The sequence below is a fragment of the Festucalex cinctus genome, chromosome 2 (assembly GCF_051991245.1).
Source record: "Festucalex cinctus isolate MCC-2025b chromosome 2, RoL_Fcin_1.0, whole genome shotgun sequence".
Classification (NCBI taxonomy): Eukaryota; Metazoa; Chordata; class Actinopteri; order Syngnathiformes; family Syngnathidae; genus Festucalex; species Festucalex cinctus.
The window spans coordinates 29,838,058-29,857,496 of NC_135412.1; the positions used below are offsets into that span (position 1 = coordinate 29,838,058).

At 39.9% G+C, this 19,439-nt stretch overlaps 3 protein-coding genes and 1 non-coding gene across 4 annotated transcripts; 3 read left to right on the forward strand and 1 right to left on the reverse strand.

Moving 5' to 3' along the window:
• Positions 1–409: 409 nt before the first annotated feature.
• nufip1 (nuclear FMR1 interacting protein 1) lies at positions 410–5,339 on the reverse strand. The gene is made up of 10 exons (XM_077514409.1): positions 4,951–5,339; positions 4,220–4,284; positions 4,025–4,129; positions 3,876–3,938; positions 3,722–3,798; positions 3,554–3,646; positions 3,236–3,414; positions 1,763–1,900; positions 1,419–1,663; positions 410–1,281 (listed from the first exon to the last, which is right to left on the reverse strand). Exons 1-10 carry the CDS (start codon positions 5,201–5,203, stop codon positions 1,000–1,002), a joined length of 1,500 nt encoding a protein of 499 aa, XP_077370535.1. The 5' UTR covers positions 5,204–5,339; the 3' UTR covers positions 410–999.
• A 2,041-nt stretch (positions 5,340–7,380) lies between these two features.
• nop58 (NOP58 ribonucleoprotein homolog (yeast)) lies at positions 7,381–13,952 on the forward strand. Its single transcript, XM_077514410.1, has 14 exons — positions 7,381–7,606; positions 8,087–8,163; positions 8,384–8,436; positions 8,678–8,802; positions 8,883–9,019; positions 9,212–9,276; positions 10,333–10,613; positions 10,811–10,937; positions 11,128–11,291; positions 11,365–11,499; positions 12,380–12,441; positions 12,568–12,707; positions 12,797–12,912; positions 12,989–13,952. The coding sequence occupies exons 1-14, from the start codon at positions 7,562–7,564 to the stop codon at positions 13,037–13,039; spliced, it is 1,578 nt and encodes a 525-aa protein (XP_077370536.1). The 5' UTR covers positions 7,381–7,561; the 3' UTR covers positions 13,040–13,952.
• On the forward strand, positions 10,658–10,741 carry LOC144015112 (small nucleolar RNA SNORD11B). The gene has a single exon (XR_013282695.1). It is a non-coding gene; the product is annotated as a small nucleolar RNA SNORD11B (small nucleolar RNA).
• A 704-nt stretch (positions 13,953–14,656) lies between the features above and the next one.
• Positions 14,657–18,742, forward strand: wdr12 (WD repeat domain 12). Its single transcript, XM_077514415.1, has 13 exons — positions 14,657–14,898; positions 15,088–15,182; positions 15,369–15,463; positions 15,553–15,659; positions 15,727–15,842; positions 17,012–17,166; positions 17,236–17,281; positions 17,351–17,436; positions 17,522–17,662; positions 17,839–17,944; positions 18,021–18,153; positions 18,347–18,419; positions 18,513–18,742. Exons 1-13 carry the CDS (start codon positions 14,858–14,860, stop codon positions 18,588–18,590), a joined length of 1,272 nt encoding a protein of 423 aa, XP_077370541.1. The 5' UTR covers positions 14,657–14,857; the 3' UTR covers positions 18,591–18,742.
• The last annotated feature ends 697 nt before the right edge of the window (positions 18,743–19,439 follow it).

Consider the following 19,439-nt stretch of genomic DNA (forward strand, 5'->3'; position numbering starts at 1 on the left):
AATTGAAGGTAGCCAGGTAAAGTACCGGTAACTTTAGTTCTGTAATAGCATGCGTTACTGTACTTATATAGGCAAATGTCTGTTAACTACTATGATGTGGTCACAATTTATACACCAAATCGAAGGAAGTTAGTGGTGTGAAATGACCAAGGACAAATATTTATTTGTTACTGTACTTAATTAAAACTCTTTGACTGCCAGGCGTTATAAAAACAAAACAAAAAAATCCACAGTGCCAGCCGCTTTTGAGCATTTTAACTCATCTTTCAAGGCAAAAAGAATATTGTTTTCCTTTACTACATATACAATGTGGCTAGTGGCTACTCAATGAAAGATCGCATCCATTCATTGGAATTTTACGAATCATCATGAAACGTCTTTGGCAGTCAGAGTTAAATGCAGACAGTGGTGATTATTTCATAACTTTATACCAACATTGAAGGCAGCCATGTGTTGAGGAAACAAGAACAAATACTTTCTTGCTGCACTTGCATATAAAATGGAAAAAATAAAAATAAAAAAAATAATAATAATAAACTAAAAATAAATTTAAGAAAATAACGGTATAAAAAGGAGATTATTTTACATTTCTAGCTGGAGAAAACTATACTTTGCAAATTGTTGCATCATGAAATCAAATTAAAATGAATAAAACTAACGTTTTCTAAACAATGGAAATCAATTTGGCATTTCCCATATTTCATCATCATAAATATTGGTAGATTTACTTTCATAAGGTGCCACTGAATCGTGGCTATGGTGGTCACTGGTAGCTGTTTCTTCTTCCTGATCCTCAGTAACCTGGTCTGCACTTTCAAAAGAATCCACAGGAAAATTGTTGTTCATCGATTCGACACCTTGGTCACCATCGCCGGCTCCTGGACGTGATAAACCAGAGCCTGCGTGGTCACTTGTTGTTGCAGATTGGCTGTCTGTTGAACCAAGTAGAGTTTTGTCATCAGTTTGACCAAGTGGTCCCTGGTCCAGACTATTCCGTGTCTAACAGTGATCAACTGTGATCTGGGTTGTCTCGTTAGCTGGACCGATCTCTGCGTTTTCCATTGCTGATGAAGTCCCACCCTCAATAAAACAACTCTTGCTACCATCAAGAGAATCAGACAAAGTTCCGTTTTCATTCCTGACTTTGTGGTCTGAACTTTCAGGAGCTTGCGTCCGATGGAGTTGAGTTTTCCTCTCCAACCCGAAGAAGTCGTTTCGGACTACATACCGAACACACTGCAGGAGGACGTTTCTCTCATGGCGGATATCCGGGGCAAGTAGCTGAACCAAAGAACAAAAAAACAGGCTCAGTTTGATAATCACTTGTATATTGTATGTTACCAGATATTTTAAAAAGTCTGGAAAAAAACGTGTGGCTGGCTGGCTATCAGACAGTACAAACTACATCAGCTCCTCACCATCTCAAGTAGAGTGGGCCGCCGTGTATGCGGCATATCATGGTATCGACCCCGACCTTGCCTTCTTCCTCTTCTCCCTCGTTCTATTGGCTTGTTTGTTGCGTTCAAAGCAGACCAAGGACATGACACTTTGGATGCTTGCGTGTCCTGTGTTGAGGTTTTGGTGTCCATGAAGGGTCTGTTGTTCTGGACTAGCAAATCCTTGTTTTCTTGGAGCAGTACTTTGGCTGTTTGTACAGTAGAGTCTGAAAACAGAGAAATGTTGAAGAGAAATGAAACAACTAAGCCATGCTAATATTACTACTTGCACATGAACAAAAAAAGGGTGAAACAGTTAAACCTACCCTGTGCTTCATCAGTATCACTCTCACTCATGGAGCCATAGCTGGCAACAAGAGACGCCATCGCGCTGCTCATCTGTTTCGGGGCCACGACAAGGCCAGCGGTCCTGGAGTCAGCATCCGCATCATCTTTGTCGGAATCTGAAGGGAGGGGATGGGAAAAAATTCTATGACCTCGGGCTGAAAGATTTTGAAAAATTAGCTAATTATGATTTTTGTCCCCTCAACATTGCAATTACAATTTAATATGCGATTATTTTTTCAAGGTCCTTTTCCCATTTTTTAAACAAACAGCAGCAATAAATGAATCTGCATTACAATAAAGAGCATCACATGTATCATACATACCGGAAATGTTTTGGTTTTGTAGGTTAAGTTTACACTAAAACAGGGGTGTCCAAACGTTTTCATTTGAGGGCCACATACAGAAAATCAGAAGGACACAAGGGCCACATAATGTTATGAAGAGAAATTGTATTTAGTCCTATAAATTGTACAAATAATTTATTTGTGCTTTTGCATATTTAGAAAAATGCTAGTATATAAACCAATTTATTTGTAATATGGCAGTAGGGTTATTATAGGTTTGGAATTTTTAATTTTTGTTTTGAGTTTGTTTTTGTTTTTTTATTTAGTTACTTTTAATTAGTTTTCAGGGTGGTTCTGTTAGTTTTCGTATTAGTTTTAGTTCTTTAATAAATGTTTAGTTTCAGTTTAGTTAGTTTCAGTATTAGTTTTAGTTTTTCTTTTAATATGTATTACTTGTGTACAATATTTAAAAAACACCATGGGCGTGACGTCATTATTCCGGTTTATATCAAAATAAATCTACTGAAAAATCACATTTAAAATCATCCCCAAGGGCTCATGCATTAAAGTAATGACCAAAGACTAAAACGAAGGACATATTTGCTATAATTATAGTTAGTTTTATTTTAGTTAGTTTTTAAACATAAAATGTAGTTTCAGTTTTGTTTTTCTAAAAAGCATCTTTGTTTTTTATTTCGTTAACGAAATTGTTTTTTTTAACTTTAGTTTTTTCGTTAGTTTAGTTAACTAAAATAGCACTTGTGTTTTTCGACACCTTCCTTTCTTACTTTGACAATCTCCAAACATTTTTGTTTTTATTTTAATTGAACTGAGTCAAATGCCATTTTTAGCACGTCGCGGGCCACTGAAAAATGGACGGCGAGCCGCAAATGGCCCCCGGGCCATAGTTTGGACACACCTGCACTAAAATGAAAGGAAATGAAGCATTAAGAACATAAAAGACAAGTTATGTTTATCTACAGTACATCAATTAGAGTTGTTAACTTACTAACACTTTGACTTGCAGTCTTTAAAGCGCCCACTATGACAACTTCACAAAATTCTACCAAGGAGAAATATAATGCAAAAAATACATTTTCTTTTGTCAGTCAGACCTACACACGGGGTCACTTTGACACATCGTGTAGCATTCCTGCACTCTCTCACCAATGTCACTTTTGACCAACATTCCCAGTGGGTCACTATTTTGGCCAGGCTGGGTGAGGGGTGGCGGTCTCTCAGCTGCAGCGCCGGCGTAGGATGGATGCAAATTTTGGTGACGTTGTCCCTGGAACCTGTGGCGACCTCTGCCCCGCCATGTGCCACGTCCTCGGCCTCTCATGCGTCTGTACAACACAGCATAAAAGATGGTCAAATCTTGAAAATAGTTGAACTAAGGCAAAAATTCCGTGAAGCCTTACTGACACTAATGACCCATTCTAACCCACCTCCTGTCATATGTTGAAAGATTTAAAAGTTTACTACCCAAACTGAGCCGTCTCCAGTACTGCTCCTGTCTTTGCCCGTTCCATCATCAGTTTTCTCTTTTTCTCAATATTCTGTAAAGTTGGATAGTTCCTGCGAAGAAACGTCAACGTTCCCGTCATTAACTACCAGCTCAAGATTTGCCAGCATCGATTTGTGAATACAAACTTGCGCCTCTCCTCTCTCCATTTTGCAATCTCTTCTGCAGTGTCGATCTTAATTCTCTTCATTCCGGGTGCATGGGACTGCAAAATTTCAAGCTATATTATTAGCAAAGGGCACAACATAACACAGAGGTACATGCATTCTGGCGTTTTCTTACATTCCTCCAATGAATGTTGACTATTTTTTCATGTGCCGTGAAACTGCAGTCTGGGACGGAGCACTAAAAGGTTGGAGACTTGGTATTAAAAGGCAGCATTCTGCTGGTGTGAAGCAGGCGAAATCCAGAACTGAAATACAAAAAATTACCTTGACATGTTGAGCAACATGCTCGTCATACTTCTCTTGGTTTTTGAATCCTCGGTCACATGTGTCACAAAAATATTTAAACTCAGGCTCCATTTTGTTTTGACCCTAAAAGATAAAAGTGAGGTTTTTCATTATTTACATATAAGACAGCACCTCAGTGGCATAAAGGATTTAAAGCAATACAATCACACTGACCCTTTTCCCACGTTTGCCTGCTGGTTTACGCCCATTTTGTTGTCCAGTGTGATACCATTCACGACCTGAATCCATTTAAGAGAGAATTATGAAAATGTCGAGGAATAATTAAACTTTGAGGTCATACTATAACCGGCAAAACATTTGCACACATACCAGTACAATGATTACCTTAGGTCTCTGAAATGATTTTCATTCATTTAATAAAATTTTTTATTGGATGTACTGTACATGATTTTTGTATGCTCCACATACTGCTCTTCTAACTGCAGTTAAGTGTAATAAGTGTTTAAAAGATACTAAATGATTTGGACATGGTTTTGTCAAGTTATTTGATTAAAAAAGCCATTTTGATCATGTATATTCTAGTTTCACTTTCATAATCACAAATGTTTTGCATGTAACTGCAGAATAGATATTTACACGTGTTTTGTAATCTTCCTCATATTATTTGTAGTTAGATTATTGTAAGGCTTAAACAGCTCCACCCTGTCATACTGAAATATCCACCGGAAATCTTTCAGAATTTGGCTATGTGATGTACTCGTTAATCAATACGTCATCTTGCTAAACGGAACATGTTGCTAAAAGTGAAGGTGCAAAATGTGCTCATGCCATATTTATTAAATGTCCACCCTGTCAAGGTCCACTGTGTCAGCAAGCTCACATATTTTGCTGTCGCTTGCACGTTTATATCATTTGAAGAACACGCTCATATCGTTGGCGCTCACCCGCCTCACCGGATGAATTCTTAAATCCACGGTTTCCTGACTGGACAGTAGCTCCTGATGCTAGTCGGTGGTTCCAGTTCGTTTGGCCGCCGGAGGCCCAGTTGGGCTCGAGTTCGCAGGGTGACTCAATCCAAGTCCACATGCTTGGGTGGAAGTTGCTTCTTGAGGCGGGCGGCTGAGGCTGTGGCAGTTGGATGGAGTTCGGAGGAGGACAGTCGAAGTTAGGAGGAGGATATGAGCCGGGTTTATCCATACTACACACACAAAGTCGTAGTCTTGGACATTAAAATAAAAATAAATGTAATAGTACGCGTCTTTCCGTGAGTTCACATGTGCGTGTTTTGCTCCAATCTTCTTCTCTTGATGTATGACGGTTGGCGATTACCACTTTGATACGCTACTACCACCTACTGGTTCCTTTATTTATGCACTGTACTGTATTTATTTTTTAGTTTCCTTTGGGAAGCTAAAATAAAGTCTTTGAAAACATTGACTGCAGTATTTTGCAATACAGTGTCCCTTTAATGTAAACTAAATATTATTTACTTTCATTTTTTAAATTACAATATGTACTTACCAAAGAGGCTAAATTAAAAAAAAAGAAGAAGCCATGATTGATTGATTGATTGATTGATTGATTGATTGATTGATTGGTTGGTTGGTTGGTTGGTTGGTTGGTTGGTTGGTTGGTTGATTTTCACATTGCTACGTTGCTGTTAACCAGGGGTCTCAAACCGGGGCCCCTTCCTTGACGTCATCCAAGTTTAATGTTAATGCGGACCCCACATTTTTGCTGTGTCGTTGCCCTGGGCGTTTTGTGTGTGTTTTTTTACTATTATGTTTATGTTTATTATGTTTAACTATTGTGTTTTTTTAAAATAACTTATGGGCTACCATCAGCCTCAGGTCCATGACAGTTTTCAGTGAAACGGTAATCCTCTCACCTCGTCCCAGTCAAGTATTTTTCAAAACATGCCGTGAAGAGAAAGGTTGACGATGAGAATGAGTCACGCCAGTTTCAAGAAAAACAATTAGAATCAGAATGCATTGTTGTTGTTGTTGTTGTTGTTGTTGTTGTTGTTGTTGTTGTTGTTGTTGTTGTTGTTGTTGTTGTTGTTGTTGTTGTTGTTGAGCACAAGAGCACCCGGTCATGTCTTCAATGCACAGAGAAAATTGCGGTTCTCAAAAAAGTACCACCAGAGAGAAGTGTCTAACTCATCTCTTGTTCACGAATGATAACGGTTCGTGTTCTGAATGATTTAATGGTGATTCAATTAATTAATCCATTTTTTAATTTAATACATTTATTTGAAACTCTTTTTGTAGAAGATCTGATGCAGCCCAGAGTCTGGGCACTGCCTCCAGCAGGAGAGTTACAGAAAGACTCATGAAACGCACCCAGTCACTCTCTGATCAATCTCAAACATCATTCACACAAAATACAGAATAATATGTTGACAGTCAGTAAAAAATGGATCCCAAATACAAACAAATGACAACAATCATGCTAATAATAAACCTGGTCTCAAGGGGTTTCATTAAAGCCTAAACTGAGAACATTTATGCCACTCAAGGTCAGGTTTATTCCTGAACAATATGATCTATCTCGACTGTCTAGAAATCAGAGATCATTGGTTGCTCAGAGAAGGTCTGGTATTCTCCCTGAAACTGGTTGATTTACTATACCATATGATATAATATGTGAAATGTGTGATTTGAATGACGTGGAAAGTGAGGTTCATTTTCTTTTGTACTGTACACTTTATGATGATCTAAAAGAGTGTATATTTAATTACTTTGAAAAATGTAATTCTGTACGTTCTACTGGCCAGATGAAAAAAAAAAGATCGTGGCTTTTTAATTTTGTTTTTTGTAATATCAAATTTTAAACTGAATATTGGGTTTATATTGATAGAGTATGAGAATGCGATTGTGGTTCATAATATGGTCCTTAGGAGCATGAAATATTGTTTTCTTTAAAAGGTAGTTCCAGGTTACGAAACGTTTTGGAAATTTACACAAGAGCATTTTTGGAGATGGATAAACCTTATACCGCCCTGGTAAAAATAAATAAATAAATAAATGAAAAAAAAATTATTCTTTGCATTAAAAGAAAAAACTTTTGTATTTATATCACAATACAACACCTTTAAACTACTATTTACGGGATTCTAAATAGTCTGTTTCATATGTGCTACGTTTGTGAAGGTTTGTAACTTTGTGCAAAAAATATTCGTTTGTCATGGCCATAAATAGACGATCGGTTTTCCCTTATTAAGTCGCTATTCTGCCTTTTGTCCTTTAGGAAGACCGTAGCCTGGCGGGGGATGAATGTTCCGCTTAGGGGGCGGAGTGTTCCGTTCTCCGGTCTGTTACGTTTTACGGCAAATCGTTCAGTTACATTTGGGGTCCTCCAGAGGGCAGTAACATAATGAATTTCCCCCATGCGTGCAGTTTTTTGTACCCAAAGAAGTAGTAGCAAACCGTGGCACATAGTCGTGCATGTTATAGTTGCGGCTCGGTGGCGTGGAGCTAAATTAAACTTGGATGAACATCGCTTAAAAAAAATCGCTTTAAAAAAAACAAGGAGCAACCCACGCCTGCTGCGAAAATGCTCGTCTTGTTTGAGACCGCTGCAGGCTATGCCATTTTTAAAGTATGTCATCAAACTTCTGTTAAGGCGTGTGGCAACGTGGTTTAGCTTAGTTTAGCTTAGCTTAGTTCATTTTAGCTTAGTTTAGCCAATTCGCTAGTTGCTATCATTTGTAGCTTCGATGGTGCGTTTTAATATGTGAACGGTTTTATCTGATCTTCGGTACAATGTCGGAGAATGCGCAACTGTAATCTTCTTTATGGATTACAATGTGTGACGTTTGACTTGCTAAAGTTTTCAACAGGCTGTCGGCAGGCCAAGCAACCACGTGTGTGATCTCATGTGGCCCAACTGCATTATTTCTTACCATTACATTACAGAGGTTTTGATTCCGTCATTAATTTCATGTATGTTATTTTTTTCTGTAGACGCATAGTTTTTTTTTTAATTTTTGAGCAAAAGCTTGTTGTTGTAGTTATAACCAACTGCTATCATGAACTGTGCATGAGTCTTTACAAGTATTTTTTACTTTTTTTTGTTTAGGTTCTTGATGAGTCCAAACTGCAGCAGGTCGACAGTTTGTACAAGGAGTTTGAGACTCCCGAAAAGGCAAATAAAATGTGAGTGAAGATGTCTCATGGGAAAATAGTGGCAGTCCAATGCAGTGTTACCATTATTGAACCAAGGAGCATATTTTACTACTCTTATGGCACAAATAAGCTTCTGTACAGTGTTTGGGAATCACTGGGCTAATAAAATACAGAACAACTTAACACCTAAGTTATTGTTTTTCATGGTGATTGTGAACATTTTGTTAATAGTCAATTATTGTTTTTTCAGTGTGAAGCTAAAGCACTTTGAAAAGTTCCAGGACACGACTGAGGCCTTGGCAGGTAATTGACACACCCTGTTATCCAGAGCCAAAGAATGCCACATATACAGTCTGTGATGCATTTTATTGTTTGAGTTAACGGTGAAGTATATCTTACTCGTCACTACCCCTGAGACAACAAACTCCACATTTTTTCATGTGATGTTACCGAGTAAAGTCCGACAGTTGACGATAAGACCATGTAGTTCCCCAGTCATGTACATCTTTTCATTAATGCAGTTTTGTTTACTTATTCTACTCAGCTGCCACTGCCCTTGTCGAGGGTAAAATGGGTAAAAGTTTGAAGAAGGTGCTGAAGAAAGTGGTTGCCAAGGAGGCTCATGAGCAGCTGGCCATCAGTGATGCAAAACTAGGTGGTGTCATTAAAGTAAGTGATTCAACTACCGTATGGATACTATTTTTTAATTGGAACACATTTGGTAAGAATCACATTTCCCTCGTACTTAGGAAAAGCTGGACCTTAGTTGTATCCACAGTCCTGCTGTTGCAGAACTCATGAGGTGCATCAGGAGCCAGATGGAGGGCCTCATTTCGGGACTTCCACCCAGAGAGTTGAGCGCCATGTCCCTAGGCTTGGCTCACAGGTACGTCGATGTACTTTTGTGTCATCTTATCAACCGCTGTCTATGATTACACCTTGCTGTCTGAAGCATCCTGTCGATTTTCCTCAGCATTCGTCACTACCACTGAGGCAGCGGTTTCCCTCATGGGAAAGCCAAAAGTTATGTTTTGGCATACCTTGTTTTCATCACCATATATTTTCTGTTTTTCTCCAGTCTATCCCGCTACAAGCTGAAGTTTAGCCCTGACAAGGTGGACACCATGATCGTGCAGGCTATATGTAAGCTTTTATGGTGTTATTCAAGTCCAAATTCTTGCCACAGTGTAGAGAAGAGCGGCAAACTCATCTGACTTATTTCTAGTGCTTGGTCTCACTGAAGTTTGAGGCTTCAGCATGTGCTATGATTGGATCCCGCGGAAAGCTCAGATGATTGGTCCAATTCGCTGAAACGTTTCGTGATTGGATGAATTTGCAAGGGTGTTAATTTGCAATGAATGTCGCAAATTCCTGGAGGGCCTGCCATGTATTTAAAATGTGTTTTGAAAATAAGTAGGAGTAGTAAAACAATTAAAACGTTTCTTTAATATGGTCACCTCATATTACAAATTGTCACTTAGCACAGGTAAAAGTGAAGAACGGCGCTTTACTGTTAGAATCAAAACCCCAGTAAGTGCAGAGTGTTCAGTGCCCTGAACAAAATGGTTGATGAACATTTATCCTAAAACTTGCCTCTCTAAATAGGAGGTTTGAGGCATGACCTATCAATGTCCTCACATCGCTCCCCCCTAAAAATTGTCCCATTTCATGGGATTAGTAACTTTGTCACCAGTCGAGTGAACAACTGGTTTGTATGCAGGACGGTTGCTCAACAGCCATGCCGAGCAAAAATGCCCTATTGTGACAAGCCCCACTGGACACACCCAAGTCATAAATTGAGAGACTCCACACCTCAAATTTAAACCTGACAAAACCTTTGGAATTAAAGATGAATCATCTTCAACAAAGAAAAGTACTGTTGCCTTGATTCAATATTTGTGGATTACTATGATGACTGGATGACTTTGCATCTATCCAGACACATCTCCAACACCTTTTGCTAAATACTGCTATCGGGCAAATACTTGTCAAAACATGCCCAGAATTGAGCCTTCTTGTGATGTCATGTTTTGAGTGACTGAGAACGCCAGTCTATTTTAGGCAGACTACAAACACTCGACTTTTGAGGTTCTCCAGTTTTTAATGTTAGCTTTGTAATGGGAATGTAAAAAAAAACAAAAAAAACAACAACTTTGAGGCGATATTGTCATGTTGGTTTTCGTGCGCTCCTCTCCACAGCTCTGTTGGACGACCTGGACAAGGAGTTGAACAATTACATCATGCGCTGCAGAGAGTGGTACGGCTGGCACTTCCCCGAGCTCGGCAAGGTCATCACCGACAACTTGGCCTACTGCAAGACGGTCTCCAAAATTGGCGACCGTACCAACGTGGCCGGCAGCGACCTATCGGACCTGCTCCCTGAGGAAATCGAGGCCGAGGTGAAGCTGGCAGCCGAGATCTCCATGGGAACCGAAGTGTCTGAGCAGGACATCAGTAACATCCGACACCTGTGTGAACAGGTTTGTGTTCCACGATAATATCTGGATCATTAGAATGATTTTGGTGGCTTTGGTGATGATAACGACGAATGTCTTCCTCCAGAAATAATAATGTGGGGTTTTCAGTCACTACCTCATCTGAATGGTCACTCAACTCTGTTATCGAAAGGCACTTCCAGTTTCTTCGTTTGAAAGAAAATGTCTCCCTTTTTATGTAGGTGGTAGAAATTTCGGAGTACCGCACTCAGCTATACGACTACCTGAAGAACCGGATGATGGCGATCGCCCCCAACCTGACAGTAACGGTGGGCGAGTTGGTCGGCGCTCGACTCATCTCGCATGCCGGTGAGTCATGTTGGAATTTCAGCACCAATGCAAGCTCGGGCACTGATGATCACGACGTTACGTCAATTTGAACTGAAATGTTTCTGATGTTTTTAAGTCACTACCTCTTCTGAGCTTCTAAAGTGGCCCGACTTGAGAAGTTCGGCACAAGAGCCCAACAACTCACCCGCGTACTCGTTTTGTGTCCCAGGTTCGCTATTGAATCTGGCGAAGCAGCCAGCCTCCACAGTTCAGATCCTGGGGGCAGAAAAGGCACTGTTTCGAGCGCTCAAGACCCGCAAGGACACGCCCAAGTACGGTCTCATCTACCATGCATCTCTCGTGGGCCAGGCCACTACCAAGAACAAGGGCAAGGTACATTCACAGTAAACCAACTGAATCATTAAACTGTAAAGGGTTAAATAAAACAAATGTGAATTTTGTCTAGATCTCCAGAATGTTAGCAGCCAAAACATCCCTTGCCGTCCGCTACGATGCCCTCGGGGAGGACACCAATGCAGAAATGGGTGTGCAGAACCGGGCTAAGCTGGAGGCCCGGTTACGACAATTAGAGGAGAAAGGAGTAAGTTGAAACATCCTGTAGTTTACCTCCGTCAAGCAGGATTTGTTTCTGGATTTGTTCCCATTGGTCAGCCTTTCTTGTTTTTGTTTTTGTTTTTGTTTTTTTCTCCCTCAAGCAGTGGTTCTCAAACTTGTCCCCACTTCTCATGTCCAACATTAAAATACTGTAGCATAATGTTAATTAAAAAAAAACGAGACTGAGGTTTTATTTTTAAAGTTACAATACCACTCAGCAATTAGGAGGCACTTCTCCAGTCAGTGTGATGAGGATGTTTGAAAACCTTTGACTGTTTGGATATGTTTAATGTAATTGTAAATTTACAGTACATTGTATGCCTGTTATCTTAAAATATAGTTTAGATTGGGATGAAACAGACCTTAAAGTAGCACTAAGGAACTTTACTACCTTAAAGTATTTCCATAACTCTTACGATGAAACATCGACTTAAAACTAGTTGAATGGTACATTTGCCATAACCTGAGGGGTCCTGTTTCATTTTTACTGGCACTAAGCAACTCTGAGGAAGATGGTAGTAACACTGCCACATAAAACTACAAATGTGCTGACTGCTTCATGGCATACGTCACTTCCCTCTTTTCCCATTCGTTACAAAGACGGAAGTCAATTTGAACGTCGACACAGGAAACAAACGGCGCAATGTGCTTGTCCTCATGGGAAATGTGGTCTTCCTTCAGACATAACATTACCGCTTTTGTCCATATGGCAGTGCCATAATCAACATAAACTGAAAGTTCCTTCGTGTTGCTTTAACTACTAATTGTGAATCTGTGACTACACAAGTGCCAAATGTTTAAGCCTTGGCTCATAATTTTGTTGTCATATACGAGGTGAGTACATTTTAACACTAAATCTTCTTCAGATTCGAAGAATCAGTGGAACAGGAAAAGCGCTGGCCAAGGCAGACAAATATATGCACAAGAGGTAAATCCTGTAGTCATCAACACTTTTCTTTTTCATCAAACATAACCATCATAACCAATGTGCATCTGACCCCCCCCCCCCCCCCCCCCCCCCCAAAAAAAAAAATAAATAAAATAAAAACAACAGTGAAGTGAAAGTCTATGATCCATCCGGGGATTCTTTGATCCCATCCACTTCAAAAAAGAGGAAGTTGGAAGAGATTGAGGTGAAGGAGGAAGAGGAACCTTCGACGTCTGAGGTGAAAGCCAAAAAGCGCAAAACAGCAGGTGGGTAGTGCAAGAGCAAAATGCATTGTGAGTGAATGGCTGTTTTATTTGTTTGCTTTTTTAATATATGAATTTCACTTACATGTCAGAGGTAGAAGGTGAAACGTCCACGGCTGCCACTGAAGAGCCCCCCAAGAAAAAGAAGAAGAAGAAGAAAGGTGTCAAGGAGCCAAAAGTGGAGGAAGAGAGTATCCCGGTGACACAGGTATGACTTGTATTCAGCACTGATTTTTCACTTTTTGACTGGATTGTTTTTAGTAATACCAGCTGTTCATCTCTAGGCAACAGAGAAAAAGAAAAAGAAGAAAAAGGTCAAGGAGGAGGAAGACTGAAAAGGACATAATGTATATTTTTATTAGTTGATCTTATTTTCTTTCTGTCACATGTTTTTCTTTTAATGTATATTTTTAGTTGTTTTTATTTGCTTTCTATCACATGGTTTTCTTTTTCTTTAAGTGGTCAAAGCTGTGTTTCGCCCCTGATAACATTGTAACCATTATCATTTATTACTGCAATTGGTTTGTCCAATGGCTTTGCCCAGACTGAAAAAGTAAAATGTGAATCTTTTTAATGACCGTGTTTCAAGTTTTATTTTTATTTTTTTTTTAACATCTGTATCAGATACAAATCTATTGGGTGCGGACTGACAACTCTGAAGATTGCAAACACAATAAATGTTGCAGTAAGCTAGAGTTTTCTCCTGTTTGCAATACCTGGAAATGAATGCTGATATATTATGTTCAGAGTAATGACATGCCATTGGACACAAGGATATTGCTACTTAGGGACATTTTACATTTGGTGACCGTGTGAGGCATTTTTCTAAGTGGCAAATGAAGCACAGTTATATTTTGTACATCAATGGCTAAATGGGACAGTAATTGTAACTGCCAATTTGGATTTAAAAAGTTCAGTGACTTCTACTTTGCGTTGGCATGCTTTAGCTCAAGTAGTAATGCAGGTCGGATAGTTCCATTCTAGCTCCAGCTGTTACAGTATCATGCGACTGTAGTCCTGGTGGAAGGTGAACTTCTCCCACAGTCTTTTGCGGACTCCTACATGTTGTCCAATATTGTCCTGTAATTAGCTCCGTCCAGATTTCTTGTCCTGACTGAAGAAAGCAAAGCATTCCTCACATGATGTTGCCATGTTTCAGAGTGGAGATGGGGTTCAGGATTATGCGCGATGTTCATTGTCAACAACTGTCTCTTGCCAGCTACAAGTAAAAACAAACGTGGTGTCTGATCAGAGTGCTTATTTTTTTTAAATCCACTTTTTCTATGTCACGGCATGCCATGGCTTTTGGTAAAAATCAAACAGGACAGTGGGTTGGTCCATCACATGACAAAATTAATAAAATGCATAACCTGTAGTTGTAACATGACAATGTGGAAAAGTTGAAGGAGTCGTAACTGTTGCCAGCTACTGTCTCTCCATATACATACGTGTGATACTGAGCATATCAAAACTATTAATCACATTGGATTATTCTGGGGAAAAATATTTACCCAGACCAGCAATTTTTAAATGACTTATTTTTAGGCTATTAAATCAATTTATTGACTTGATCTGACGGTAAACATGTTGAGAACCCGTCCCCCCACCTCCATTAAGAGGGAAAAACTACACATAGGCCTACTGTGAAACAGTCACTATACTGTATATGAAAACTATGGTTTCTCTTAAGATCTATATCAGGGGTGGGAAGATTCAGTCCCCGAGGGCTGGAATCCTGCGCGATTCCAGCTGATATATGATCCGCTCATCAGCAAGCTCTGCATAAACCTAATAACGATCCAGTTCAATGGAATCCGGTGCGTTAGAACAGGGAAAAATCCAAAATCTGCAGGGCTCCAGCCCACAAAGAACGAGTTTGGACAACACTGCTTTAGTTCGAGAGACTAAACAGTACACCCAGAAAATCGTTTTTTTGGGGCTTTTCCCACAATGCATTTCGAAGACAGCGCCTACGTCATGCGTTGCGGCATCATCAGTCGCTCTGAGATCTGTTGCTTTTCCTTGAATGCTGGTTGCTACCACATGGCCTGGCTGCGACACGTTCAGTCCGAAAAATGTTATTAACGAGCACGTTTGGCGTCTCAGTTTATTAATTTATATTCGTTAAGCTGGTCACATACACATAAATTATAATGTCGCAGTTACAAGTTAGGTTTTACACAGAAAATCCAAGGTAAGAGCACGTTACGAAACATACTATTACAATGTCCTATCTAGCCTGATAGCTAAGTTGTGTGGCTTGCAGTACTGTTTATTATTCATTGATGGTAAATCCTTACTGACGCTACATTTTGCATGCTGACTGTTGATGCTTACCAATACTTTATCACGCATCTTGGGTCTAACAAAATGTCTGTTGTAGGTATGTAATAGATGATGTGCCGTTCTCCATCCCAGCCAGTTCGGAAGTCCCTGATCTCAGCAATGTCATCAACAAGCTACTGGAGTCCAAGAATGGTTTGATAATTCTTGATTTTATACAGTATAACAGTAACAATAATACCTCACAGTTGAATTATTCTACTACATTTTCATGATGACTGGGTGATTCTGATGAGGATACCAATCGTTTATTGTGATATTGACCCAGTAACAACTTTTGCAATTGTGTTTTAATACTTATGTTGGTTTTCACTGCCACAGCATCTCACACCAAGGTGGACTTTGACTTCCTGGTCAGGGGTCAATTCCTTCGAACGTCACTGTTCAATCACATGGAAACAGAAGGCATATCAACAGTATGTCTCAGTCTCCGTGTTTAATATGTGCTGTATTCATTTAAGTTCAAGTCTTAATGTTTTGGTGTGTGTGTGTGTGTGCGCTACAGGAAGATGTTGTGGAGCTCGAATATGTGGAGCGGAACACAGCGCCGCAACCTGAGGAGTGTATGATGCACGATGACTGGATTAGTTCGGTAGATGCAGATGCTGAGTGGTAAGTTGATGGATGCTGCCGAGTCCCAGATTTTCAACAACACTGGTTTGGCCTGTATTTTTTGCAGGATCCTGACCGGGTCTTATGACAAGACCGCCAGTATCTGGTCCTTGGAGGGCAAAGCTATGACAAAAGTGGTTGGACACTCCGATGTCATAAAAGATGTCGCCTGGGTTAAGAGAGGTGAGAAGGGTAGATTTATTTATATTTATATTTACAGTGTTCCCTCGTTTTCCGCTGGGGTTAGGTTCCAAAAAATACCCGCAATAAATGAAATCCGCAAAGTAGTTAGCTTTATGTTTTACAACTCTTATAAATGTTTTAAGGCTCTAAAATCCCCGACCGCACAATTTATACACTTTTCTCATTGAGGCATTTACATGTTCTCCCATTTCTCTCTTGTTCAAACATTGACAATGTTCAAACCTTCATAAATTTTATAAAATGGGTATATTACTGTAAAAAAATATGCAAAATTGCACTTAAAAAAAATCCGCGATACAATGAGACCGCGAAAAGTGAACCGCGTTGTAGCGAGGGAAGACTGTATATTTATTTTATTTTATTTTTTTAAAGATTTTTTGGTTTCTCTTTTGGTTGTGTTTGAGCATGTAGATTAGAATTTCAACAAGCTTATTTTATTTGCTTCGATTGAAGAAATAGAAGCAACATTTGCTAGCAAGGAGAGGGCTGAATTAATTCTTTTTTTCTGACTAAATTGGGGGGGGGGGGTGCCAAAGAAATCAAAAAGGGGGGGAAATTTAGGACAATTTTTTTTATTATTCTTATTATTCTTCTTATTATTAATTTATTTTGCTAAATACATTGTGGGAGGCACGTCCGCCTCCCAGTTCTCAGGTCTCTGGTTCGAGTCCAGGCTCCGGCCTTCCTGGGTGGAGTTTGCATGTTCTCCCCGTGCCCGCGTGGATCTTCTCCGGGTACTCCGGTCTCCTCCCACATTCAAAAGACATGCATGGCAGGTTAATTGGGCGCTCCGAATTGTCCCTAGCTGTGCTTGTGAGTGTGGATGGTTGTTCGTCTCCGTGTGCCCTGCGATTGGCTAGCAACCAGTTCAGGGTGTCCCCCGCCTACTGCCCAGAACCTTCTGAGATAGGCGCCAGCACCCCCCGCGACCCTTGTGAGGAATAAGCGGTCAAGAAAATGGATGGATAAATATAGTGTTGCATATGCTGCTAACATTGTATTTTACAGTATTTTTTTACCATTTTTTTTTTGTATTTGAATTGTTTGCTAAACTAATGTGAAACATTTCAAAATTACAGTTGATACTTTACTGATAAGATGACATCTTCAAATGTCCATGAGTGATTTTTGTTGTTGTTGTTGTGCAGATGGCCTGACTTCTCTGCTTTTGACCGCCTCGCTTGACCAAACCATCCTCTTATGGGAGTGGAACTCAGAAAAGAACAATGTGGTGGCCAAGCACTGCTGCAGGGGTCACACTGGGAGCGTTGACACGGTCGCCACGGACCCCACTGGTTCCAAGGTACACCCCACATTGCAAGAATAATGTGAAAAAGCAGGAGCAGGTTTGAATTCCCATTCTTTCTTTCAGTTCTGCAGTGGCTCATGGGACAAAATGTTGAAGATATGGTCAGCAGGTACGTTTCTCTAATGATGACCATATAACTGTGAATGGCACATGAGGGATTTCACTCTTGCTTTTCCAGTTCCCTCTGATGAGGTAGATGAGGTTGAGGAGCTCGGCGACAGGCCAAGGAAGAAACAGAAGACTCAGCAGATGGGCCTTACCAGAGTAAGTAAAGGCGCTTCAGAATTTAGTGGAGCTTGTTCTGCCGAAGCTGGCCGTGGCCTTTACACATTCTTCTGTTCCCGCACAGACACCTCTCATGACGTTATCAGGGCACAATGAGGCTATATCATCAGTGTTGTGGTGCGATGGCGACGAGGCTTGCACTGCATCCTGGGATCACACGATCCGTTTGTGGGATGTGGAGACGGGAGAGATGAAGACAACCCTGGTAGATAAATAGATTTGAGATATTGTGGTATCTTAAACTTCAAACAGGTCAAATGTTGGCATGTTATTGATATCAATGGGAATTTTGGTTTGAACTTTAAAGCATTACTGGACTTTGTTGTTCCTGTGATTGAAATGGAGTTTTTAGATATTTAAACGAAACAATGTAATTCACAGACGGGGAGTAAAGTGTTCAACAGCATTTCGTACTCGCCTTTGTGTCGTCGGCTGGCATCTGGCAGCACTGACAGACACATCAGGCTATGGGACCCACGCACCAAAGGTATTCCCCACATTTTATAGAAAGTCAAGAGAATCTCTACATCCTCTACAAACTCTACACTCTTTGCCTCCTTCAGATGGTTCACTGGTGCTGCTGTCGCTGACTTCCCACACTGGCTGGGTCACCGCTGTCAAATGGGCCCCGTCACACGAATACCAGTTGGTTTCCGGATCCCTGGACAACCTGGTTAAGCTGTGGGACACCAGGAGGTCTGAATTAATGGAATTATTATTGATCTTTATCTTATGTATTCATCTTTTTAGCATTATTATTGGAACTTGTCTTAACTGTAGATACTGCATCAATAGTTGTCAGATTCCAGGTGTGTTACAGTGTGCTCGTATACTACAAATGTTGAATTGATGTGTGGATTTATTTAATTGTTCCCGATTTGTCTTGTAGCTGCAAAGCTCCTCTTTATGACCTGGCAGCCCATAAAGATAAAGTTTTCTGTGTGGACTGGACAGAAAGTGGGGTAAGATCATGGACCATGTGTCTATTAAAAAAAATGTTTGAGAGAAATGTAATTATTTTTCTGTTTTCATCACTTGTGTGTTTTCTGTTTCAGCTGATGTTAAGTGGCGGAGCCGATAACAAATTGTACACCTACAGATACTCAGCTTGTCCGACTGACGCGGGAGCATAGTCTCAACAGATCCTCCGCTGTGGAAATCTTACCCTAAACAAAAGCCTTTTGTGACTCTTTTCCCTGTTTTTTTTTTTTAAACACACATTTCTAGTGGGGTTTGTTGCTATGTAAATTCCTTAACAAACATAAATGGGTTTCGTCTCCCCCAAGTGTTGTCTCTTCATTTCAGCCAAAGATGCAAAAAAACAAAACAAAACAAAACCTTGATGTCCAGCCCTTTTTTTTTAAATTATTTTTATTTTTATTTTTGCATGTTTGGCACACTTCAATGCTTCCCATCATCAAACGAATTTAAATATTATTCAAAGGCAACGCAAGTTAGCACAAAAATTTTGTTTTATTTTTATTTTATTTTTTAAAATGTTAAGGGCGATAAAAACCCAAACGTACATGGCCCAGTATGAAAAAGTGATGCCATCGATCTAAACCTAATAACTGTTTGGACCAGGCCAGACGTCAAAAACAAAAACTAAAATCAAGTGTTTTTGGAAAAAAATACATCAAATGTAACAAACCTGCTCTAAAATCTAATTAAAACTCACTGAATTATTTAAAAGAAAAAGAAAAAAGAATTCAAAATGAAATAAAATCGATTGTGAAAAAAAGTCTAAACTATTAGGTTATTCTTAGCGCAGGGATTCACTGCTACAACCTTTGTTGCTCTTCTCTTTTTCACACACTGAACAACACGAACACTGGAGGATCTTTTTGGTGATTGTCTGGCTCATATTGGAGAAAAGGTAAGTTTGGGTGTGATGATCTGTTGTGTGCCACCTCACATCTCTATTAATTTTATGAGACTGTTCCCGGCCCCTTTGCTGCAAGATATTGTGATGCTTTGATTGA

Excerpts from the sequence above, each read along its gene's own strand:
- nufip1 (XM_077514409.1), bottom strand. The coding sequence starts at position 5,203 with ATGGATAAACCCGGCTCATATCCTCCTCCTAACTTCGACTGTCCTCCT. Across the intron at positions 3,939-4,024 it reads ATGTTGCTCAACATGTCAAG|TGCTCCGTCCCAGACTGCAG; the intron begins GTAATTTTTTGT and ends CCAACCTTTTAG. Across the intron at positions 3,647-3,721 it reads TGGAGAGAGGAGAGGCGCAA|GAACTATCCAACTTTACAGA; the intron begins GTTTGTATTCAC and ends GTTTCTTCGCAG.
- nop58 (XM_077514410.1), top strand. The coding sequence starts at position 7,562 with ATGCTCGTCTTGTTTGAGACCGCTGCAGGCTATGCCATTTTTAAA. Across the intron at positions 12,442-12,567 it reads GACAAATATATGCACAAGAG|TGAAGTGAAAGTCTATGATC; the intron begins GTAAATCCTGTA and ends TAAAAACAACAG. Across the intron at positions 12,708-12,796 it reads CAAAAAGCGCAAAACAGCAG|AGGTAGAAGGTGAAACGTCC; the intron begins GTGGGTAGTGCA and ends CTTACATGTCAG.
- wdr12 (XM_077514415.1), top strand. The coding sequence starts at position 14,858 with ATGTCGCAGTTACAAGTTAGGTTTTACACAGAAAATCCAAG. Across the intron at positions 17,663-17,838 it reads GAGAGATGAAGACAACCCTG|ACGGGGAGTAAAGTGTTCAA; the intron begins GTAGATAAATAG and ends TGTAATTCACAG. Across the intron at positions 18,420-18,512 it reads TGGACTGGACAGAAAGTGGG|CTGATGTTAAGTGGCGGAGC; the intron begins GTAAGATCATGG and ends TTTCTGTTTCAG.